Below are 26,342 nucleotides of genomic sequence, written 5' to 3'. Positions count from 1 at the left end.
TCAGCATGTTACTGGTATAAAAATATACACATAAATAAATGAAACAGAATAGAGAACCTAGAACTAAATCCACATATTTACATCCAACTGGTTTTTTACAAAGTCAGCAAGAACATACATTGGGGTAAGGACACCCTTTTCAATAAATGGTGCTGGGAACATTGGATTGCCATACGGAGAAGACTGAAGCTGGACCCTGATCTCTCTCCATATACAAAAATCAATTCAAAATGTACTTAAATGTAAATCCCAAAACTATAAAAATACTAGAAGGAAATCTAAGGAATTCTCTTCTGGACATTGGTCTAGGCAAAAAATGCCTGATTAAGACCTCAAAAGCACAGGCAACAATAACAAAATAGACAAATGTGACTTAAGTAAATGGAAAAGCTTCTGCACAGCAAAATAAATAATCAATAAAGTGAACAAACAACCTGAAGAATGGGAGAAATTAATTGCAAACTATACATTAACAAAACACTAATATCCAGAATATACAAGGAACTCAAACAACTCAACAACAAAAACAACCCCATTAAGAAGTGGTAAAGGCTGGGTGTGGTGGCTCACATTTGTAATCCCAGCACTTCGAGAGGCCGAGGTAGGCGGATCACCTGAGGTCAGGAGTTCGGGACCAGTCTGGCCAACATAGTGAAACCCTATCTCTACTAAAAATACAAAAATCAGCCGGGTGTGGTGGCAGGTGCCTGTAATCCCAGCTACTCAAGAGGCTGAGGCAGGAGAATCACTTGAACCTGGGAGGCAGAGGTTGCAGTGAGCTGAGATCACGCCACTGCACTCCAGCCTGGGTGAGAGACTCTGTCTCAAAAAAAAAAAAAAAAAAAAAAAAGGTAAAAAGTGGTCTAAGGACATAAATAGACATTTTTCCTTCCTTCCTTCCTTTCTTTTCTCCCTCCCTCCCCCTTTCTTCCTTCCTTCTTCCTTCCTTTCCTTTCTTTTCCTTTCCCTTCCTTTCTTTTCTTTCTTTCTTTCTCTCTCTCTTTCTCTTTTCCTTCCTTCCTTCCTCTCTCTCTTTTCTTTCTTTCTTTTTTTCTCTCTCTCTTCTTTCTTTCTTTCTTTCTCTCTTTCTTTCTTCTTTCTCTTTCCTTTCTTTTCTTTTTTCAGAGACAGTGTCTCCCTCTGTCGCCCAAGCTAGAATTCACTGGTACAATATTAGCTCACTCAAATTCCTGGGCTCAAGAGATCCACCTGCCTCAGTCTTCTGAGTAGCTGGGATTACAGGCACCTGCCATGACACCCAGTTAATTTTTTTTTTTTAAGAGACAGGGTTGGGCCAGGTGTGGTGGCTCACGCCTGTAATCCCAGCACTTTGGGAGGCTGAAGCGGGCAGATCATGAGGTCAGGAGTTCGAGTAAAGCCTGACCAACATGGTGAAACCCTGTCTCTACTAAAAATACAAAAATTAGCCAGGCATGGTGGCACGTGCCTGTAATCGCAGCTACTCAGGAGGCTGAGGCAGGAGAATCGCTTGAACCCAGGAGCCGGAGGTTGCAGCGAGCTGGGATTGCGCCACTGCACTCCAGCCTGGGCAACAGAGTGAGACTGTGTCTCAAAAAAAAAAAAAAAAAAAGAAGAGACAGGTCTCACTATGTTGCCCAGGCTAGTCTCAAACTCCTGGCCTCAAGCAATTCTCCTGCCTTGGCCTCCCAAAGTGTGGGAATTACAGGCGTGAGCCACCATGCCCAGCTGACATTTTTCAAAAGAAGACATACAAATAGTTAACAAGCATATGAAAAAATGCTCAGCATCCCTAACATCAGAGAAATGCAAATTAAAGCCAAAATGAGATATCATCTTACACCAGTCAGAATGGTTATTATTAAAAAGAGGGAAAAAAATAACAGATGTTGGTGAGGATGCAGAGAAAACGGAATGTTTACATGCTGTTGATGGGGATGTAAATTAGTACAATCTTTATGGAAAACAGTACAGAGATTTCTCAAAGAACTAAAAATAGAACTACCCTTTGATCCAGCAATCCCACTATTGGGTATCTACCCAAAAAACAAGAAATCAAGATACCTATACTTGTATGTTTATCACAGCAGTATTCACAATAGCAAACATGTGGAATCAACCTAAGTGTCCATCAGTAGATGACTGGATAAAGAAAATGTGTTATATATACACAATAGAATACTATTCAGCCATAAAAAGAATAAAATTATATCTTTTGCAGCAACATGAATAGAAGTGGAGGCCCAATCTTAAGTGAAACAACTCAGACATAGAAAGACAAACACCGCATGTTCTCACATATAAGTGGGAGCTAAATAATGTGTACACATAAACATAGAGTGTGAAATAATAGATAGTGGAGACTTAGAAGGGTGGGGAATGGGAAGGGAGGGGACAATGAGAAATTACTTAATGAATACAATGTACTTTTTTCCAGTGATGGATACACTCAAAGCCCTGTCTTCACCACTATGCAATTATATCCATGTTACAAAATTACACTAGTACTACATAAATTTTTTTTTTTTTTTTTTTTTTTTTTTTTTTGAGATGGAGTCTCACTCTGTCACCCAGGCTGGAGTGCAGTGGTGGGATCTCGGCTCACTGCAACCTCTGCTGCCCGGGTTCAAGTGATTCTCCTGCCTCAGCCTCCCAAGTAGCTGGGACTACAGGCACCACAACTGGCTAATTTTTTTTATTTTAGTAGAGACGGGGTTTCACCATGTTGCCCAGGCTGATCTCCAACTCCTGAGCTCAGGCAATCCGCCCACCTCGGCCTCCCCAACTGCTAGGATTACAGGGGTGAGCCATCGCACCTGGCCTTACATAAATTTATATGAATAAAATTTAAAATGTTTTCTTTTCCTTTCTTTTTTTATTTTTAATTTTCTGGGTACATAGTAAGTGTATATATTTATGGGTTACATGGGATATTTTGAAAGAGGCATGCGGTGCATAATAATCACATCAGGGTAAATGGGGTCATCACCTCAAGTATTTACCCTTTGTGTTACAAACAATCCAATTATACTCTTTTAGTTATTTAAAAATGTACAACTAAATTATTTTTTACTGTAGTCACCCTGTTGTGCTAACAAACACTAGGTCTTATTCATTCTTTCTCTTTTTTTTTGTACCCATTAACCATTCCCATTCCCCACCCCCTCTACCCTTCTCAGCCTTTGATAATCATCTTTCTACTCTCTATCTCAATGAGTTCAATTGTTGCAATTTGTAGCTCCCACAAATAAGTGAGAACATGTGAAGTTTGTCTTTCTGCACTTGGCTTATTTCACTTAACATAATGACCTTCAGTTACATCCATGTTCTTGCAAATGACATAATTTCATTATTTTTATGGCTGAATAGTATTCTATTGTGTATATATAACACATTTTCTTTATCCAATCATCATTGATGGACACTTAAGTTGATTTCATATGTTTGCTATTGTAATAAATAAATATGGGAGTGCAGATATCTCTTTGATATACTGATTTCCTTTCCTTCTCTTTGATATATTGATTTCCAATCCCACCCAGCTGTGGGATTGCTGGATTGTTTGGTAGCTCTATTTTCAGTTTTATGAGAATCTTCCAAACTGTTGTCCATAGTGGTTGTACTAATTTACACTCCCACTAACAGTGTACAAGGGTTCCTTTTTCTCTACATCCTCACCAGCATTTGTTCTTGCCTGTCTTTTGGGTAAAAGCTATTTTAATTGAGGTAAGGTGATATCTCATTGTAGTTTTGATTTGCATTTCTCTGATGGTCAGTGATGTTGAGCACTTTTTTATATGTCTGTTTGCCATTTGTATGTCTTATTTTAAGAAATGTCTATTCAGATCTTCTGCCCATTTTAAAATCAGATTATTAGATTTTTTTGTATAGAGTTGTTTGAACTCCTTATATATCCTGGATATTAATCTATTGTCAGATGGATAGTTTGCAAATGTTTTCTCCTATTCTATGGTTTGTCTCTTTCCTTTACTGTGTTGTTTCTTTTTTAACTTGATGTGATCCCATTTGTCCATTTTTGCTTTCATTGCCTATGCTTGTGGGGTATTACCTAAGAAATCTTTGCCTACTCCAATGTCCTAGAGACGTTCCTCAATGTTTTATTTCAGTAGTTTCATAGCTTGAGGTCTTGGGTTTAAATCTTTAATCATTTTGATTTGATTTTTGTATATGGTAAGAGATAGGGGTCTAGGTTCTTTTTCCTGCATATGAACATTCCGTTTTCCCAGCACCATTTACTAAAGAGATTGTCCTTTCCCCAATGTACATTCTTGGCACTTTTGTCAAAAATGGGTTCACTGTAAATGTATAGATTTATTTCTAGGTTCTCTATTCTGTTCCAGTGGTCTATGTATCTGTTTTTATGCCAGGACCATGCTGTTCTGGTTACTATAGCTCTGTAGTATAATCTGAGGTCAAGTAATGTGATTCCCCCAGTTTTGTTCTTTTTGATCAGGATAGCTTTGGCTATTCCAGGTCTTTTGTGGTTCCATATAAATTTCAGGATTATTTTTTCTATTTCTGTGAAGAATGTCCTTGGTATTTTGATAGGAATTGTATTTAATCTGTAGGTTGCTTTGGGCAGTAGGCACATTTTAACATATTTATTCTTCCAATCTATGAACATGGAATATCTTTCCATTTTTTGTCCTTTTCAATTTCTTGCATCAATGGTTTATGGTTTTCATTGTAGAGATCTTTCACTTATTTCTTAGGTTAAATTAATTCCTAGGTATTTTATTTTATTTGTAGCTATTGTAAAGAGGACTTTCTTGATTTCTTTTTCAGATTGTTTACTGTTAGCATATAGAAATGCTATTCATTTTTGGCTTTTCAATTTTTATTTTTTTTTCTCCCAGTGATCCTTGTTCTGAAGAAATGCTACTGATTTTTATATGTTGATTTTGTATCCTGCAACTTTACTGAATTTATTGGTTCTAGTAGTTTTTTTGTGAAGTCTTTAGGTTTTTCCCAAATATAAGATCATGTGATCTGCAAAGAAGGATAATTTGACTTCTTCCTTTCCAGTTTGGATGCCCTTTATTTCTTTCTCTTAACTGATTGCTCTAACTAGGACTTCAAATACTAAGTTGAATAACAGTGGTGACAGTGGGCATCTTTGTCCTGTTCCAGATTTTAGAGGAAAGGCTGTTTTTCTCCATTCAGTATACTAGTTGTGGGTCTGTCACATATGACTTTTTATTATGTTGAGGTATGTTCTTTGTATACTTGGTTTTTTTTGAAGGTTTTTTTTTATCATAAAGGGATGTCAAATTTTATCAAATGCATTTTCAGCATTATTAAAATGATCATATAGTTTTTGTCCTTCATTCTGTTGATATGATGTATCACATACTATCCTTGCATCCCTGGGATAAATCTCACTTGGTCATGATAAATTATCTGTTTGATGTGTTGTTGAATTCGGTTGCTAGGATTTTGTTGAGGATGTTTGCATGAATATTCATCAGGGATACTGACCTATAGTTTTCTTAAAGTGTCTTTGCCTGGTTTTGTTATCTGGGTAATACTGGACTCATAGAATGAGTTTGAAAGTATTCCTTCCTCCTCTATTTTTTTTTTTTTTTTTTCTTGAGGCGGAGTCTTGCTCTTTCTCCCAGGCTGGAGTGCAGTGGTGCGATCTCAGCTCATTGCAACCTCTGCGTCTCAGGTTCAAGCGATTCTCCTAACTCAGCCTCATGAGTAGCTGGGATTACAGGCACGTGCCACCACGCCTGGCTAATTTTTGTATTTTTAGTAGAGACGGGGTTTCACCATGTTGGTCAGGCTGGTCTCGAGCTCGTGTCCTCGTGATCTGCCCGCCTCAGCCTCCCAAAGTGCTGGGATTACAGGCGTGAGCCAGTGCACCTGGCCTCCTCCTCTATTTTTCAGAATAATTTGAGTAGGATTGGTATTAGTTCTTTAAATGTTTGGCTCATGCCTGTAATCCTAGCACTTTGAGAGGCTGAGGTAGGTGGATTGCTTGAGCCCAGCAGTCTGAGACCAGCCTGGGCAACACTGTAAAGCCTTGTCTCTATAAAAATTAGTTGGACATGGTGGCATGCACCTGTGGTCTCAGCTACTCAGGAGGCTGAGGCAGGAGGATCACCTGAGCCTAGGAGGTCAAGGCTTCAATGAACCATGATTGCACAACTGCACTCCAGCCTGGGCGACACAGCGAGACCGTCTCAAAAAAAAAAAAAAAAAAAAAAAAGAGTGGACATGGTTTAGTTTAAAAAGTCCTTTGGTAAGTTCAAGCCAAAGGCTGAGGGCTATTTAAAAACATTAGTCATGGAGTGGCAGAAAATTGTTTTGTTGTGAATTAGCAAACTGAATGTTGATCATATAAACTGGGTCATTCTTGCCAAACTCAACTATAAGAGTCAACAGGCCAAGGGGGAAAAGCACTCAGAGCACATACCAATGCTCCAAGCATGTCATTCTCTGCCAAGCTGCTGAAACAGCCAGCTGTATCCTGAAACCGGTTTTATCTAATAGTTACTGAAACAACTTGCTGTGACTCTAAGAATAGTTTTACTCATTGCCATCATTTCCCGATCAGAACTTTCCAACTCCCAAAAACCTTACTAGTGCCAATGAACTTTCTTGAAGAACCATATGTAACACTTCTCCTTTTCATGAAACCTCCAATGTTCTCTGTTTTTCAGACATACCAAAGACCACGTGGTCTGTGTGTATGCCCTGAATTACAAGTATTTCTTCCCAAATAAAATGTTTTAATTTCAGAAATTCATCTTCGACAAATCTGGCTTTCTGACATCAGACACTTCCATGAGTCTACAGTCCCTTTTCTTCAGTTCTACAAACGAAAAAGCTCTGAAAACTCTTTTTTGTAAGGTAGGGATGAACCTGACATCAAGAAATAAGAGGCTATTTATTGGCTTTTTTGTTCTGTTTCAAGTATTTACTCACTTTGTTATAGGAATATTAATGAGTTTGATCTCAGAGTGCTGTTTGTTTCTACTGGGAACACTACATTATCTACGATATATTAATTATCTCAGCTTCTTACAGATGAAATAACAGGCTCAAAGAGGTGCAGTGACTTGCCCAAGGTTGTTTCACATCTAGGGAGAGTAAAGAGTAGAATTGAGGTCTTCTGCCCCCTTCATTTGTTTTTTGTTGTTTTTTCCTCATTGCACTGTACTGCGTCCTCATGATATTACCTCTGAAGACCATCTTGATCAATTCTTCTGTGTGGAAGAGTTTAAGCAATCACATTCATCTTATTTGACATTTTCTTCTATTTGAGACAGGGTCTCACTGTGTCACCCAGGCTGGAGTGCAGTGACGCCATCACGGATCATTGCAGCCTCAACCTCCTAGGCTCAAGCAATCCTCCCACCTCATTCTCTGGAGTAGCTAGGACTACAGGTACATGTCACTATGCCTGGATCATTAGAAAGAAAAATTTTTTGGTAGAAATTAGGTCTTGGTATGTTGCTCAGGCTGGTCATTCACAGGTGTTTAAAGTGTGATAAATGGATGATTTAAGTCTGATAGAACTTTTACACATATTATACATTTAAGTATATACACATGGAAGCTCCTAGGAGTTGGTTATGTTTACGTGGTGGAAAAAAAAACCCTTCGAAATAATTATTAGTTTGAGAAAAAGACGTCAATAAATAATTTCTACGTCAACACATTGTTTTTGGTTGTTGTTGTTGTCGAGACGGAGTCTCGCACTGTTGCCCATGCTGGAGTGCAGTGGTGCCATCTCGGCTCACTGCAAGCTCCACCTCCTGGGTTCATGCCATTCTCCTGCCTCAGCCTCCCGAGTAGCTGGGACTACAGGCGCCTGCCAACACGCCCAGCTAATTTTTTGTATTTTTAGTAGAGACAAGGTCTCGCCGTGTTAGCCAGGATGGTCTCGATCTCCTGACCTCGTGATCCACCCGCCTAAACTTCCCAAAGTGCTGGGATTACAGGCGTGAGCCACCGCTCCCAGCCTTGTCAACACATTGTTATATGTAAAAAAGCTAATTAAATGTGAGCTTCCAACAATTCCCTCTGCTTCATTCTTCTGACTCTCAACAGATCACGGTTAACACCAAGGGCTCTGTGTCTGAGGTTTCACATGTTTACATCACCTATTTTAAACGGTCTCAACCTCACTCCACCACCACTGACCCATCAAATCATTTCCGCAGCTAAATTCGAAGTGTTCTGTAAACAGCTTTCCCTTTCAAGGAGTCTAACTGGACTCAGGTTGAACTCCCTTGTGGCTTTCTCATGTTCCTTGATTTATTCATTTGAAATTGTCTTCCAGGAGAGATTGTGATATCCTAAATGAGGACCTCATCCATTTTATTTGCTTCTCTTCTCCCTAACCTGCTACACCACCTGTTCATTGAAGGCACAGAATATTTTAAACTGACCATCACTTGCTGTAAATTCTGGAGATCTCAGCACAATTCAGAAATCCACACCCTAAAGGAGTTATGTGTGGATGTTAATGCCATCCTCACCACAAGAGGGAGCTCATTGTCTCTTTTTCTGCAAATCGGTGCAAAGCAGTTTTCTTTTCTTTTTTTTTTCTTTTGAGACGAAGTTTCGCTCTTGTTGCCCAGGCTGGAGCGCAATGGCGCGATCTCGGCTCACTGCAACCTCCGCCTCCCGGGTTCAAGCAATTCTCCTGCCTCAGCCTCCCGAGTAGCTGGGATTACAGGCACCCGCCACCACGCCCGGCTAATTTTTGTATATTTAGTAGAGATGGGATTTAACCATGTTGACCAGGCTGGTCTTGAACTTCTGACCTCAGGTGATCCACCCTCCTTGTCCTCCCAAAGTGCTGGGATTACAGGCGTGAGCCACCGCGCCCGGCTTTTTTTTTTTTTTTTTTTTTTTTATCTACGGGATAACACTTCATAAAAGTAACAGTGACACTATTCAGTTTGGTTCATTTATATGATTTGACTTTTCATAGGTTGTTAAGAAAGCAGTAAAGTCTGTGAACCTAATTGGATTTCCCTGACTCTGAAAAGTGTATTGAAGAAAAAAATGTATATATGGAAAGGAGTAACTGAGGTGACAGAAAGACTTGCTGAGGAGGTGACATGTGGGATGGGACCTGAAGTAATGTATTAGTATAAAAAGTCAGGTCAGAGGATTCAAGGAAGATGGCAGAATAAAAAGCATGAAGAATCTGTATCCCCCACCTGGATTTGCATTGGCAGAATCCAACTGATGTAGCTATTTTGAAACTGTGGATACTATTAAAAGCTTGCAGCTTCCAGGGAAATAATTAGCTAATAAAATTTGGTTAATTTCGGTCAATTTCAACTCTTAGTTGAGTCAGCAGCCCTGACTCATTCCTCCTCCTCAGCTCCATGACAGGTAGCTATGCATAAGTTCTAACAGCAGTTTGCATGCAGTTTTGGGGGGCCAGGGTGGACACAAAGGACCTGTCTTCCAAATATTGGGGATCTGCGCACTGCTTGATAATTGTTACTTCTGATCACAGAGTTACAAAGAAGTGGTGGTGACTGTTGCTGCTGCATCTCTCTCCATTTTTCGAAGGCCTTTCCCCTCCATCTGAAGTGAATTCCAGGCTGGTGCCTTTTATTTTTCCCTTAATGTTTTTATTCCTCTCCTTTTGAGAGCCACTGAAGATTAGGTTGTGCAAAAATAACCATACATACAGAGAAAATTAGACAGTTACCACACATGCCCAGGGACAGGTGCAACTAAGAAAAGACCTGAGAAGAACTTAAGTTTACACCTTAGGCTGTTCCTCAGCCCACAGACACCTGACAATAGTGTTATTTTAAAACTATGTTACATATTTTCTTTTATTGATACATATTTTACATATATATAAGGTACACATGAGTATTTGTTGCATGCATAGAATGTGTAATGGTCAAGTCAGTGTATTTGGGGTATCCATGATCTTGAGTATTTACCATTTCTATGTGTTGGTAACATTTCAAGTCCTCTCTTCCAACTACTTTGAAATATGAAATATATTGTTGCTAACTATAGTTCACTCTAGTCTGCTTTCTAACATCAGAACTTATTCCTTTGATCTAAATGGAAATTTGTACGTATTCACCAATTTCTCTTCATTTCCCCTTCTCAGCCTCTGATAACTGTTATTCTATTCCCTATCTCCATGAGATCAAGTTTTTCACCTCCCACATGTAAGTGAGAACATGTGGTATTTGTCTTTCTGTGCCTGGCTTATTTCACTTACCATAATGACCTCAAGTTCCATCCATGTTGTTAGCAATAACATTTTACTCTTTTTTTATGGCCAAATAGTATTCCACTGTGTACATAAACATTTTCTTTATCCATGTGTCCACTGATGGATGCCTAGGTTAATTCCATATCTTTGTTATCATGAATAGTGCTGTGATAAATATGCAAGTGCAAGTATCTCTTTGATATACTGATTTCTTTTCCTGTGGATATACTTGGTTTGCTGGATCATATGGTGGTTCTATTTTTAGGTTTCTGAGAAATCTACATACTGTTTTCCATAGTAGTTGTTCTAATTTATACTTTCACCAACAGTGAAAGTTCTTTTCTCCACATCCTCATCAGCATTTGTTGTTTTTTATCTTTTTTAGTAAGAATAATTCTAAGTAGAGTATCTCATTGTGGTTTCAATTTGCATTTTCCTAATCATTAGTGATGTTGAACATATTTCCATATACTTTTTGGCCATTTGCATGTCTTCTTTTGAGAACTGTCTGTTCACATCCTTTTCCCACTTTAATGGGATTATTTATATTTTTTGCTGTTGAGATGTTTGAGTTCCTTGTATATTTGGATATCAGTCCCTTGTCATATAGTTTGCAAATATTTTCTCATATTCAATAGGTTTTCTCTGCACTCTTGTTGTTCCCTTTACTTTGCACAGCTACTTTTTAGTGTAATATAGTCTCATTTGTCTATTTTTGTCTTTGTTGCCTGTGCTTTGAGGTATTAGCCATAAAATCTTTGCCTAAACCAATGTCCTGAAGTATTTTCAATATGTTTTCTTCTAGTAGTTTTACAGATTCAGTAGGCACAATTGTTAAAGAATGTGATCTTCAGGTACAATCCTGTCATGCAACAAAGGCTCCAGGTCACTTGAAGGATAACAAAATGCCTATAACCACTGGAAGGTTTGGTGATGTAAAGAAAAAGAAGGAACAGCTTCCTATAATATTTGTAGCTAAAGCAGCTGCAATTATGGAGATGAAACCTTCAACACTTAAAGATCTTATACTCACAAACTCCACAGATCCTGACATTGTTGCTGACATGTACATGTACTTAGGACAATAACAGTTGTATTTGTACTGAATATGTAGACTTTTTTCTTGTCATGATTCCCTAAACAATACAAAAGCAACTTATACAGAATTTACAATGCATTGTGTATTATAAGTAATCTAGAAATGATTTAAAATATACAGAAAATGTGCCTAGGTTATATGCAAATATGCTGTTTAATATCAGGGACTTAAATATCTCTGAATATAGGTATTCCTGAGGGTGCTGGAATCAATTCACCTCAGAAACTAGGGAGGACTGTATTCAAAAGAAACTGAAGCTACTAAATGCTTTACCACATTGTTTACATTCATAGTGGTTCTCTGCAGTTTGAAATCTTTCATGTAACTGAAATGAATTAGGACTAGTAAATGCATTTCTACATTCCTTACAGTAGTAAGGTCCATTGCTAGTATGTCATAATATCCACCTTCGAAAGTTTGCTAGAGAAAGCAAGCTTTTTCATATTCCTCACATTCATTATATATATTTTTTGAAGTATGAGTTTGGTCATGTTTTCAAAAGGTACTGAAAAAAATGGAAGGTTTTAGTACATTTTTATATTCATACAACTTTTTTCAGTGTGAGTCTCTTTTATGTATTTGTAAGAAGCTGAAAGTACTTAAGGCTTTCCCACATGTTCAACACTCATAGGGGTTTTCTCTAGTGAGTCATTTCATGTTTATGAAAGGAACTGATACAATGAAATGCTTCCCCACATTCTTTACACTTATAGGGTTTCTCCATACTGTGGGTCCTTTCATGTTTATGAAAGGCACTGGGACAATGGAATGGTTTCCCACATTCCTTACATTTATACGGCTTCTCTCCAGTATGAACTCTTTCGTGTATTCGTAAGTAACTTGAATGACTGAAGGCTTTACCACATTCCTTGCATTCATAGGGTTTCTCTCCAGTGTGAGTTCTTTCATGTCTTTGCACTGAACTGGGATAATCAAAGCCTTTCCCACATATCTTACATTTATGAGGTCCATTTCCAGTATGTGTTATCATGTGTCTTCGAAAGCTTGAGAGATCAGATAATGCTTTCCCACATTGCTGACAACCATAGGGTTTCTCTCCAGTGTGAGTCCTTTCATGTAGTTGAATGTAACTGGAAGACCTGAAGCCTTTCCCACATAGTTTACACTTATAGGGTCTCTCCCCAGTGTGAATTCTTTCATGTCTTCGAAATGAACTGGGAGAATCAAAGCTTTTCCCACATATCTTACATTTATGAGGTCCATCTCCAGTGTGCATTATCATGTGTCTCTGAAAGCTTTTCAGATGAGAAAGTGCTTTTCCACACTGCTTACATTCATAGGGCTTTTCTCCAGTGTGAGTCTTTTCATGTACTCGAATGTAATTGGAAGACCTGAAGGCTTTTCCACATTGTTTACATTTATAGGGCCTCTCACCAGTGTGAATTCTTTCATGTATTTGAAGGTAAGTACAACAAATGAAGGCTTTTCCACATTGTTTACATTTATATGGCTTCTCTCCAGTGTGAGTAGTTTCATGATTTCGAAAGTAATAGAAATCACTAAAGGCTTTCCCACATTCACATTTATAGGGTTTCTCCCCAGTATGAGTTGTTTCATGCCTTCGACATAAACTGGGAGAATCAAAGGCTTTCCCACATACCTTGCATTTATGAGGTCCATCTCCAGTGTGCGTTATCATGTGTCTTCGAAAACCTGTGCAATCAGAGAATGCTTTCCCACAATACTTACATTCATATGGTTTCTCTCCAGTGTGAGTTCTTTTATGTCTTCGAACTGAACTGGGAGAAAGAAAGCCTTTTCCACATATCTTACATTTATGAGGTCCATCTCCAGTGTGCACTATCATGTGTCTTTGAAAGCTTCCAAGATGATAAAATGCTTTCCCACATTGCTTACATTCATAGGATTGTTCTCCAGTGTGAGCCCTTTCATATAGTTGAGTGTAACAGGAACAACTGAAGGCTTTCCCACATTGTTTACATTGATAGGGTTTCTCTCCACTGTGTGTTCTTTCATGTCTTAGAGTGGAACTATAAGCAGGAAACGCTGTAGAACACTGCTCATATTCATATGGTTTCTCTTCAGTGTGAGTTCTTCTAAGCATATGAAATAAATTAGGCCAAATAAAGGCGTTTCCACACAACTTACATATACAAGGTCCATCTCCATGGTGTGCTGCCATGTGTCTCTGAAGGTTTTCAAGAGAACTGAAGGTTGCACATTCCTTACAATCATAGAGTTTCTTTCCATGCTGAGGCCTTTCATGTATTTGAAAGCAGGGCTGATAACTGAAAGCTGTCCCACATTGTGTATGTGTATACGGCTTCTCTCCATATTCTTGATACTCACATGGTTTGTGTTCACTGTCAACTCTAATGTAGCAATTAAGAGATGAACGATCCATGAGGATGTCTGTACACTCACTGCTTTCCCATGGATCTACTCCAGGTATTTTCTTGTTCACAATACTGTCTTGAATCCGGGTAAAGGGTCCTCCACATTGACTATTATCTTTAATTTCACAAGATCTCTCTACCATATGACATCTGTAAAAAATAAGAAGTACATTAGTAAAGGTTTGTTTATAAATGATTTTGTATTAATAAGTATTGGATTTACATTTCTTTTCTTTTTTCTTTTTTTTCTGAGACAGGTTCTTGCTCTGTTGCCCAGGCTGGAGTGCAGTGGTGTGATCTCAGCTCACTGCAACCTCCACCTCCTGGACTCAAACCATCCTCCCACCTCAGCCTCTCAAATAGCTGGGACTACAGGCATATGCCACCATGCCTGGCTGATTTTTTTTTTTTTTTTTTTTTTTTGAGATGGAGTCTCGCTCTGTTGCCCAGCCTGGAGTGCAGTGGCGCAATCTCGGCTCACTGCAAGCTCTACCTCCTCTGGGTTCACACCATTCTCCTGCCTCAGCTTCCCAAGTAGCTGGGACCACAGGCGCCTACCACCACGCCTGGCTAATTTTTTGTATTTTTAGTAGAGACGGGGTTTCACCATGTTAGCCAGGATGGTCTCGATCTCCTGACCTCGTGATCTGCCCATCTCGGCCTCCCAAAGTGCTGAGATTAGATTTTTGTATTTTTTATAGAGACAAGGTTTCACCATGTTGCCCAGGCTAGTCTTGAACTCCTGAGCTCAAGCAATCTGCCCACCTTGACCTCTTGTAGTGCTGGGATTACAAGGGTGAGCCACCATATCCAGGTTTTCTTTTTCTTTTTCTTTTCTTTTTTTTTTTTTGAAACTGGTTTTTTCTCTGTTGCCCAGGCTGGAGTATAGTGATGTGAACAGGGCTTACTGTGGCCTTGACCTCCTGGGCTCAAGCAACCTTCCTGTCTCAGCCTCCCAAGTAACTGAAACCACAAGCACAGGCCACCATGCCTAGCTAATTTTTGTATTTTTTGTAGAAAGGGTGTCTTGCCACATTGCCCAGACCGATTGAACACCTGGGCGCAAGCAGTCTTCCTGCCTCAGCTTCCCAAATAGTTGGGATTACAGGTGTGAGCTATTGCAACTGGCCTGGATTTACATTTCTAACATTATCATGCAAAGTGTAGGTTTCATGCCCTCTTTGAGCATGAATGGACAGAATGATGTACAAGATAACTCGACCCCAGCTGTTTTGAAGATAGTGACATTTATATGGGAATTCTTAATACTGCTACCAAGGGAACTATTTTGCAGGCACTGAATAGCCATGTCACATTTAAGTATACATTTTTGAAGAAAATTTTCTAAGAATAAATAAATTTAAGATGGGCTTGTTAATTTTCCTTGCTTCTTTTTAAAATTTTGGGCTGGTCACAGTGGCTCATGGCTGCAATACCTGCCTTTTGAGAGGCCAAGGCAGGAGGAACGCTTAAGGACAGGAGCTTGAGATGAGTCTGGTCAAACATAGCAAGACCCTATTTCTACAAAAACTAAATATGTAGCCACATGTGATGGTGCATGCCTGTAACCCTAGCTACTCAGGAGGCTGAAATGGGAGGACCATTGAGCACAGGAGTCTGAGGCTACAGTGAGCTATGATCATACCACTGTACTCCAGCCTGAGCAACAAAGTGAGACACTGTCTCTAAAACAAACAAAATAAAATAAAATTTCTGGCATACTATGAATCACTCCAAGGACACAACTTTCTCTTGTGAGTGCCAATTACCTTAGATTTCTTCTGAGATCTTTGTACTGATCTTCTTCTATATCATGATTTTGCCATATCATTCCTAAAAGTTAGAACCAGAAAAATGACTATAAATTATTATAAAATTATAGAAAGACTGTAAGATTTTATGTACACTGCAATCATGCATGATTCACACACCAAACTACAGTTGAGTCTTCAACACAGGTTTGAAATGCACAGGTCTACTTACATATGAATTTCTTCAGTCTCTGCTACTCTTGAGACAGCAAGACCAACCCCTCCTCTTATTCAGTCTACTCAATGTAAAGACAATCAGAATGAAAACTTTGTAATGATGCACTTTCTATGAATACTAAATAATGTTCCACTTCCCTATGGTTTCCTAATGAATATTTTCTTTTTCTAGCTTACTTTACTGTGAGAATATATAGCATGTAATAAATATGACATATAATACATGTATTAATCAACTGTTTATGTTACCAGTAATGCTGCCAGTAAACGGTAGGCTACTAGTGGTTAAGTTGTGGGGGAGAAGAAGATGTATGACTGCTTGGGTGGCTGGTTCAAGGGCCAATTATATACCCTTTCCATATTTCAAATAATTGAACAGCATTGATGACCCAGAAACAAATGTCTCTATTTGACTAAGTGAAGGCACGATGACATCCTTACCTATACAGTCCAGGTTTCTGATGGTTTCCTGCATCACATCTCTGTAGAGACTCTTCTGTGATGGACCCAGCAAAGCCCACTCCTCACAGGTGAAGTTTATAGCCACATCCTCAAATGCCACTGAGTCCTGAAACATTCCACATGTGCAGAGGAGGAAGATTAAAACTGAAGGCACTGGGAATGTATATTCACTTCATAACCTTCACATGATGCTGTGGTTTCCAAGCATTTATTCAAGAACATGGTAAACCCACTCTTATTCTCTCTTTACATTCATTTTATCCCACACAACAATTCTGATGCTAGAATTGAACATGTTTTGTAAAGTAACAGTTGAATAGGAACACACCTCTTGTTGGTGAGTTAAGAAAGTGAGTCTTATTGCCTGAATCACTCCTCATTTCTATTTCTACAGTGGGTCTGCAGTTCTTGTCATGACAAAGACCTGCTACCTATTGTGCAAAAGAGAGTTACCAGCAAGAAGGCTCTCACCAGATGCCCAACCTTGATGCTGGGCTTCCCACCCTCCAGAAGTGTAAAAAATAAATATCATTTCTTATAAATTACTCAGGTTAAAGTATTCTGTTATAAGCAACAAAAAACAGACTAAGACAGCCATGAAAAAAACACTCTGAGGCCAGGCGCAGTGGCGCACACCTGTAATCCCAGCACTTTGGGAGGCCGAGGCAGGCAGATCACCTGAGGTCAGGAGTTCGAGACCAGCCTGATCAACATGGAGAAATCCTGTCTCTACTAAAAATACAAAAAATTAGCCAGGCATGGTGGCGCATGCTTGTAATCCCAGCTACTCGGGAGGCTGCGGCAGGAGAATTGCTTGAACCCAGGAGGCGAAGGTTGCGGTGAGCCGAGATCGCGCCATTGCACTCCAGCCTGGGCAACAAGAGAGAAACTCCGTCTCAAACAAAAAAAAAAAAAAAAGGAAAAAACACTCTGGTCACTGTGTCTGTAATGAGTGACCCTTGTGCCTTGGGGGATTTAGCCTGTGCTATGTGACTATACTAAGAGAGAACATTTGGAAGCTAGCAACTGGTTTACTGTAGAACAAATGTAGTTAAGTATGACAAAAGACTAATAAGGATATTTTACCATCCTAATGGAAAAATTAAACTTTATTAAGTAATGTCAAAGAAGAAGAAAAGAAGGGCAAAGATTGCATATGTTCTTAGAAAAAAACTCAATGTCACCTCTCATGAATATCTATATTTCCCTAAATCCCTAAACAGACCTTTTTGTCATCATTAAAAATTACATGACCAAATCTAATAGAAGTCACAAACATCTAAAAATGCTAAAATCCTTCTAACCAAGAAAGCAATAGCTTTCCAAAAACAGATAAAGTGTTGTGAATATATTATATTCAGCACCCTGTACTATTAACACAGAGATAAACAAATAGAATAAGGAAGGTGACAAATAGTAGGAAAGCTTTGTGGAGTTTTTATTCGTCCTTGTCCCAATCCCTCCTCACATCAGAGCCAGTCTTGAAGACAGCAGACCAAATTTCCAATGTGGATCCCTAGAGAGAGCAGATCAGATCTTATTTGTAAGTTATTGCACCTTCGTATTTTTCAATCCATCTGTGGACTATCCAAAGGTCTGAAAGAAAGCTCTCTTTTTTATTTAATCAATGATGGAGCCTAATTAGGTCAAGCTTGGCAGGAACTGCTTCAAATTGTTGCAAAATACATAAAAAACCTTCAAACAACTGGGACAACAAATTACGATTAAGACATATGGTAGAACATCTAAGTCCTGGGAATAAAAAAGGAGAGAACAATTTCCCTCAGAAATTAGGGCATTCAGGCTGAGTGCGGTAGCTCACGTTTGTAATCCCAGCACTTTGGGAGGCCGAGGCAGGTGGATCACCTGAGGTCAGGAGTTCGAGACCAGCCTGGCCAACATGTCGAAACCCCGTCTCTACTAAGAATACAAAAATTAGTCAGGTGTGGTGGTGGGCACCTGTAGTTCCAGCTACTTGAGAGGCTTAGGGACGAGAATCACTTGAACCTGGGAATCGGAGGTTTCAGTGAGCCAAGATGGAGCCACTGCACTCCAGCCTGGGCGATAAAGCGAGATTCCGTCACCAAAAAAAAAAAAAAAAAGGCTGGGTGCGGTGGCTCACGCCTGTAATCCCAGCACTTTGGGAGGCTGAGGTGGGCAGATCACGAGGTCAGGAGATCGAGACCATCCTGGCTAACATTAGCCAGGCGTGGTGGTGGGCACCTGTAGTCCCAGGTACTCAGGAGGCTGAGGCAGGAGAATGGCGTTAACCCGGGAGGCGGAGCTTGCAGTGAGCCGAGATTGCGCCACTACACCCCAGCCTGGGCGACAGCACGAGACTCCATCTCAAAAAAAAGGGGGCATTCAAAAGCACTCAAGTGTTTTGGGGAATTGAGAATGCATGCACTGGAAATGCATGCACTGGAAAAAACACATTTTCACAAAAGACCTGGGGAGGCCCTCATTTTCAGCTCTGCATCATCTCTCAGTTTAGTAAAACAGAAAGGGAAGGCTAAAGCAGAGTTTTAAGCAGTCTGGCTAAGGGTTCACCAAATACTACATCACAGACCCATCCACAAAGACTGGAAGAGGTCAGCTTTTTGTTTGGCATGTCTTTTTTACTTTTAGCTGCTAGCATTCAGGAAATCTATCAGAATACTGGATGAACACAAGCTAAGGGAACAGAGACTTCAGTGACTACACTGGATACAGAATACAGTCTCTGCAGACATGCTCTGAAAATGTTACTAAACAAATGAATAATTAAAACCTTCCACAAACCAGAAGGGCAAACAGTGAAGGGGAATCTGATTTCCAGATTATAACATTCAAATGTCTGCTTTACAACACAAAAAATCCAGAGACTATAAAGAAGAATAAAAATATAGCTCATCAATGGAAAAAAATTTAATTTAGATAAACCATCTCTGAGAACCTCAGACATTAGACTTATTGAATAAAAACTTTAAAGCAACTGTCTTAAATATGTTCAGTGAGGTAAAGGCAATTATGAACAAAGAACTAAAAGAAAACCAGAAAAGGGATGTATGGATAAAATCATATCAATACAAAATTAGAAATTGGACCATATTTAATTTATGCAACTGCAAAGGACAACATCTAAAATGAAAATTTCTCTATAGATGTTCAACAGATGTGAGCAACCAAAGTAAAAAATCAGCTAAAATGAAGATAGAACAATTGAAGTTATTTAGACTAAGGAGAAAAAAAGAAAAAGGAATGAAATTGATAGAATGTATGACTGATACAACTGCCTTGCCAGTAATGTTAAAAGAAGTTCATCGGAGAGAAGAAAAATTATATAGATTAGAAATTTGGATCAACACACACACGAAGAGTCTTAGAATTAAATGAAGACATTTGAAATTCTTTAGTTTTCTTATACCTATCTGATCTAATATAATAGATACAGGTTTGTTCAACATAATAATATCAGCAATGTATTGGGCAATACAATAGAGGAATTCAGAATAGTTTGTTATACCAGCACTACCCCTGAAGCCGGTATAGTGTTATTTGAAACTGTAGGCTCATTAGTTGTGAATGGTATTCTACAAACTCTAGTGAATTCACTAATAAAATTTAAGAAACAAATAGATTTACTATACTCATAGAAGCAAGCAAATGGAATCATATACATGCTCAGTCAAAATGAAAGAAGGCAGAAAGGAGAAAGTTGAAAAAAACAGATAATGTACAATAAACAGAAAACAATAACATATATGTGATATTAATCCAATTATATGAGTTATGACATAGAATGTGTATTACCCATATTCAACAGTAAAAAAGGCAGGGACTGGCAGAGTATAATGAAAAAGAAGGCCCATTGATGTGCACAAGAAAACCATTTTAAACAGAAAGGTTTGGATAAATATATGCAATTCTAGCCCTAATCAAAAGAAATATGGAACACCGATACTAAATTCAGACAAATAAGATTTTAGGTCAAAAAAATTACACACGATGGAGATATTTCATAATGATAAAGAGGTCAATCCTACAAGACATAATAATCCTTAACATTTATGCCCATAAACACAGATCATGAAAATACATAAGGCAAAAACTTATAAAACCACAAGACAAAATACACAAATCTACAACTATAGTTGGAGAAAAACAACTCACCTCTTTCAATAATTGACAGATCAGTTTGGCAGAAAATTACTAATGATACAAGTGAACTCAAGAATACTATTAATCAACTAGATTTAATTGATGTGTATTTACAGATTCTTTCATTTTACACCAGCAGGCTACACATTATTTTCAAGCCCACATGAAGTACACACCAAGATAGACCATATTCTGAATCATAAAACACACTTGAACACATTTTTAAAAATAGAAATTCTATAAAATATGCAATCAAACTGTATTATAATTAAGGTAGCAATAAATAACAGAAACATACTTGAAAAGCCTAAAAAATCTGGAGATTTAAGTCACAAGCCTCTCAACTATAAAAGTGTCAAACAGAATTCTCAAGCAAATGTAAATATTGCAATGTTGATAAAAAAGAGTATATCATAGCAAAATTTTTAGAATGTGCTTAGAAGGAAACGTAAAGAATTGAATGCAGGCCGGGCATGGTGGCTCACGCCTGTAATCCCAGCACTTTGGGAGGCCGAGACGGGCGGATCACAAGGTCAGGAGATCGAGACTATCCTGGTTAACAAGGTGAAACCCTGTCTCTACTAAAAATACAAAAAATTAGTCGGGCGTGGTGGCGGGCGCCTGTAGTCCCAGCTACTCGGGAGCTGAGGTAGGAGAATGGCGTGAATCCAGGAGGAGTTTTGCTTTGTTGTCCAGGCTGAAGTGCAGTGTCATGATCTCACTGCAACTTCTGCCTCCTGGGATCAAGTGATCCTTTCACCTCAGCCTCCTGAGTGGCTGGAACTCCCACTACAGCCTCCTGAGTGGCTGGATGTGCCACCCCATCCTGCTAATTTTTTGTGTTTTCTGTAGAGATGGGGTTTCACCATGTTGCCCAGGCTGGTCTTGAACTCCTGGGTTCAAGCAGTGTGCTGATCTTGGCCTCCCAAAGTGCTGGGATTGTGGAAGGTTTTAATTATTCATTTGTTTAGTAACATTTTCAGAGTATGTTTGCAGAGACTGTATTCTCTGTCCAGTGTAGTCACTGAAGTCTCTGTTCCCTTAGCTTGTGTTCATCCAGTATTCTGATAGATTTCCTGAATGCTAGCAGCTAAAAGTGCTGGGATTACACGTGTGAGCCACCACACCTAGCCTACCAGTTCACCCAGCCTGGCCTGGGACTTTTATTATTTATTGATTAAATTTCTTCAACAGTTATAAGCCTTTTCATATTAATTAGTTATCCTTTTGTGAGTTTTGGTAGCTTGTGTCATTCAAGGAATTGGTCCATTCCATGTAATTTATCAACTATGTGGGCATGCAGTTGTTCCTAATACTCCTTTGAGGCCCTTTAATGTACACAAGATGAGTAATCATAACCCCCCTTTCTTCTGAGTTAGCTTGCCTATGGGCTTATTCATTTTATTGATCTTTTGAAGGAACCAGCTTTTGGTTTGTTGATGTTTTCTACTGATTTCTTGCTTACTATTTCATTAATGCCTTCTCTCATTGTTATTTTCCTCTGCTCAATTTACATATATCCTGCTATTCTTTCTTCAGTTTCCTAAAGTGGAAGGTTTTTAAGCATTGGTTTTGTATCTTTGCTTTCTAGAGATTGCATTCATTTTTTTTTTTTTTTTTTTTTTTGAGATGGAGTCTTGCTCTGTCGCCCAGGCTATAGTGCAGTGGTAGGCTAGGCGTGGTGGCTCACACGTGTAATCCCAGAACTATGGGAGGCCAAGATCGTCAGACTGCTCGAGCCCAGGAGTTCAAGACCAGCCTGGGCAACATGGTGAAACCCCATCTCTACAGAAAACACAAAAAATTAGCAGGATGGGGTGGCACATCCAGCCACTCAGGAGGCTGTAGTGGGAGTTCCAGCCACTCAGGAGGCTGAGGTGGGAGGATCACTTGATCCCAGGAGGCAGAAGTTGCAGTGAGATCATGACACTGCACTTCAGCCTGGACAACAAAGCAAAACTCCATTTCAAGCAAACAAACAAAAAGTCCCAAGAAAAAGGAACAGGCCAGCATGGTTTCACTGTTGAATTCCGGAAAACACTTATGGAAGAAATGACACCAATTCTCTATAATCTCTTTCAGAAAATAGAAGCAGAGGGAACACTTTCTAATTCATGTTGTAAGGCCAACACTGATAATATGGTTTGGCTCTTTGTTGCCACCCAAATCTAATCTTGAACTGTAATCCCCATAATCCCCATGTATCAAGGGAGGGACCTGTGGGAGGTGACTGGATCATGGGGGCAGTTTCCCCCATGCTGTTCTTGTGATAATGGGTTCTCATGAAATCTGACGGTTTTATAAGTGACAGTTCCTCCTTCACATGCTGTCTTGCCTGTCACCGTATAAGAAGTGCCTGCTTCCCCTTCCGCCATGACTGTAAGTTTCCTGAGGCCTCCCCAGCCATGAGGAACTGTGAGTCAATTAAACCTCTTTTCTGGTAGTTCTTTATAGCAGTGTGAAAATGGACTAATGCAACTGCCTTAATACCAAAACTAGACAGACATTACAGACATATCTCCACCATGTGAGGGCATAACAGGAAGAATGCCATCTGCAAATCAAGAAAGAGGCCCAGGCTGGGCACAGTGGCTCACACCTGTAATCCCAGCACTTTGGGAGGCCGAGGTGGGCAGATCATGAGGTCAGGAGATCGAGACCATTCTGGCTAACACAGTGAAACACCGTCGCTACTAAAAATATAAAAAATTAGCTGGGTGTGGTGGCATGTGCCTGTAGTCCCAGCTACTTGGGAAGCTGAGGCAGGAGAATCACTTGAACCCAGGAGGTGGAGGTTGCAGTGAGCTGAGATCATGCCACTGTACTCCAGCCTGGGCAACAGAACAAGACTCCATCTCAAAAAAAAAAAAAAAAGAAAGAAAGAGGCCCTTACTAGACAACTGACCTGCTCCTTGAAACTGAATTCTCAGCCTCTACAGCTTTGAGAAATGAATATCTGTTGTTTAAGGCATGCAGTCTGTGGTAATTTGTTATAGCAACCCAAAGGACTAAGTTAGGAAGGGTCTTTACCACACATCAAGGCTTTGAAGACTATAGTAATCAGGAGAGTATGATATTAGCAGACTGATGGATACATAAACCAATGAAAAATAGCAAATTCTGGAACAAGAGCATCTACTTAAGGTACAAGAACCTATGACACAGCAGGTATTGCCAGGCAGTGATACAAATGAGGGACACTTCAACAGAAATGATGGAGACAAATGGTTACCTACAGGAGAACAATCCATCTTCTGCCCAGCATCTCCATATACAATGATCAACTAACTATAGACTTTACAGTTTTCATTAATTTTTACTCAGTTTGTTACCTCAGCTTCCATTTTGAATGTGGTTTTGTTTTTTCATACCAAACAAGGGGTTTTATGGCCCTTGACACAGTTTCTAGTTCTCTATCTTCTCCCAGTTCTTCAATTTGGTTGATCCATATGCATCCCTTATACCATCATCTCCTTTCACCACCTCCCTATGGGTGCAGAGTGTGTCAAGTCAGGTCCTCCTATCACCTGGAACATCCCCCATCCCCACGCTGCTGACCGAAGTGCTCAGTAACCACGATCCCAGGAAACACTACACTGTTAGATTTTCAGGTTCTTGCACCACCTCAGTGGGGTTGGTTTTCCTGTCCTTAGGGATAGTTTTCTCCCTTCATTAGTCTGAGAACATCAGAAGGGAAGAATCATTTCAGTCCTGTCCCCTTAATACCACCATCCAATTGGCTGACCAGCCATATATCCCCAAGGAAGGGATCGGGGAAGAAAAGCTGAGTGTTCTAAGGAAGTAGCTTCTTGAGGAAGGGTATACCAGAAGACTCCTCCCACTACAGGGCATCATGCTGCTTCCCTACAAGGTCCCACCATCTCCACCTCAGGGTGTCCTCTGGGAGGAGTGACAAAGGGACTGATATTCACTTGACAATACAAGAGACTTGGCAGCTGTGGGCATCTTGGGGTAGCCCCAGGCAGCTCTGAAACCCAGGACCAGGAAACCATAGAGGATGGGCTGGGGACTCATCACTCTGTAACGTTTCCAAAGAGGAACCTTAATCCAAAGACATTCTCAAAAGGTGTCTCTGTCTAGGGATGATGAAGGGAGAACAGTAACAAAGATTTTATTTATTAATATTCATTTTTTTTACAGCGAAATGTCTGGTGGTTTTTCTCTGCTTCCTCACATGTGAAATGTTCACAAACACAAAACCTTTTACAAACAGCCATATATTGCTATGTATAAACAAAATGACAATTAAAATACTAGCCTCTGTTTGAAATATAAACTGGGGGACAAGGAGTTCATAAAGTTGCTGTGAATTGAGGAGAGAAAGCCTGAGGAAGGCTCTGGAAGCCAAGGGATTTTCTGTCGGCCCTAGGAGGAGTTAGGATGAGAGAAAACAGTGGTGGATTTGAGACCCTGCTGCCCACATCTTTGGAAGACTCGAAGGGGAACGGGTCGCCCTTGGGAAGAAAGAAGGGACAGGGGACCACACAGACCACAGCTCTTCCCACACACAAACCCCACACACGAGTCTGCCTGGTGACCCGTCGTCACCGTGCAGCCTCCTCACCGGGGTCACAGGAACTGCGAGCCATTCTGGAGGCGAGATTGCAGTTAGATATTAACCAGGTGCCCTCAGCCCCGCTGCCTCGCGGGGCCGCCTCCCCAAGAGTCAGGCCACAGCAGACGCTGACCGCCGGCTTCCCCCTTGTGCTTGGGGATGAGATCTCTGAGAGTTGCTCAAGAGTCGCCTGAGTTCTTTCTCAGATCCTGAATTCCAGCGGAAAGGCTGGCGCCAAGCAGGCTGAAGACCCCACGAGGGAACCCACTCAGCGGAAGAATGCGGTTTCTTCACCTCCAGTCCCAGGAGTCACCCCTCACTTCCCCACCATCCAGCGATCGCACGCCCCAGCCGCCCCCGTCCACACCCCTAAACACCCCATCCCCAAACCTCTCAGGAAGGCGGATCTGGGGTGTCCTCCCCTCTCCCCCTATTAAACTGTTTCTGCTGCAGCCCTCGGCGTCTCGGTGCACTGACTCGGGCCGCGAACCTGTGCCGGTTACAGCCGCACAATCTGGGGAGACGCGGGACTGCGAGCGCGGAGCTGCCCAGACAGGCCGCCAGGGCCAGGGCCGCAGTGGCCGCGCAGGGACGGGACAGGACGCCCGAGGTCCCGGCTGCCGCCCCAGCCCCATCCTGCGGCCGAGGGGACCGAGGGCCAAGCTGCGCCAGGGTGTCGCCGGCAGGGAAGCCCTGGTGCCACCACAGCCGGTTCCGGCCGGTTCCAACCAGTCTCTCCTCTCACGCGTCGGGACACCAGACCTCACACACTCACCATTTCCCGGCTTCCGGTGTCCAGGTTCCTCCCTCTGTCTCCCGCTGTCAGTGCGGGTCCCAGCGAGACCAAGCTGTCACAGACGTTCCAGGGCGTCTCTCAGTGACAGAACCCGGAGCCCAGTGCAGGGGCGTGGAGAAGACTCGGCGGGCTCTTTGAACCTTGCACCCTCCTCCGGTCAGCGCGCCTGATTGACAGCTCTCACGACCCCGCCCCGCGGCCCTGATTGGATAGTGCGCCAGGTCCCTCCCCCGGGGACTGAGTAACGGAAGAAGCGATCTCGGGCAGCGGAGTGGAGCCTGATAAACAGATTCCAGACAGGCCTTGAGAGGACTAGCTTCCTCTCTGCGCTGTGACCTGACCCTCTCCCAGGGGACGTTTGCATTTAGGCAGTATGTCCTGACCTTCCTCCTTTTTCCTCCTGGACAGGGACCCACAAGTCTGTGCAGGAAATTCCAGACTTACTGTCCAGTGGAGCTATCCCCTGATTTGAGAGCAGGAAGGGAGCCCAGGCCACACTGCAGCAGAAGGGAGGGGCTGATGTCCTCCAGGAATCAGGAGTTTTGGATGAGGCTGTTGGCTGCACAGGCCAAGCCTTTCTCCCACCTTGTGTCTCAATCTACTAATTTTCAGTGCAGAAGATAAAAACACCCCAACAATGCCGGGTGCGGTGGCTCACACCTGTAATCCCAGCACTTTGGGAGGCCGAGGCAG

General features: G+C 41.0%; 1 protein-coding gene across 1 annotated transcript; it reads right to left on the bottom strand.

The window, feature by feature from the left end:
- Positions 1–9,782: 9,782 nt before the first annotated feature.
- ZNF441 (zinc finger protein 441) lies at positions 9,783–25,831 on the bottom strand. The gene is made up of 4 exons (XM_054464043.2): positions 25,629–25,831; positions 16,117–16,243; positions 15,457–15,520; positions 9,783–13,837 (listed from the first exon to the last, which is right to left on the bottom strand). Exons 1-4 carry the CDS (start codon positions 25,629–25,631, stop codon positions 11,950–11,952), a joined length of 2,082 nt encoding a protein of 693 aa, XP_054320018.2. The 5' UTR covers positions 25,632–25,831; the 3' UTR covers positions 9,783–11,949.
- Between the last annotated feature and the right edge of the window lie 511 nt (positions 25,832–26,342).

Source organism: Pongo pygmaeus, chromosome 20, assembly GCF_028885625.2.
Source record: "Pongo pygmaeus isolate AG05252 chromosome 20, NHGRI_mPonPyg2-v2.0_pri, whole genome shotgun sequence".
In the NCBI taxonomy this organism is placed as follows: Eukaryota; Metazoa; Chordata; class Mammalia; order Primates; family Hominidae; genus Pongo; species Pongo pygmaeus.
Note: the sequence above shows the minus strand (reverse complement) of the source record. Positions and strands in the feature narration are given on the sequence as shown.

Excerpts from the sequence above, each read along its gene's own strand:
- ZNF441 (XM_054464043.2), bottom strand. Across the intron at positions 15,521-16,116 it reads CAGAAACCTGGACTGTATAG|GAATGATATGGCAAAATCAT; the intron begins GTAAGGATGTCA and ends TCTAACTTTTAG. Across the intron at positions 13,838-15,456 it reads GATCTCAGAAGAAATCTAAG|ATGTCATATGGTAGAGAGAT; the intron begins GTAATTGGCACT and ends TATTTTTTACAG.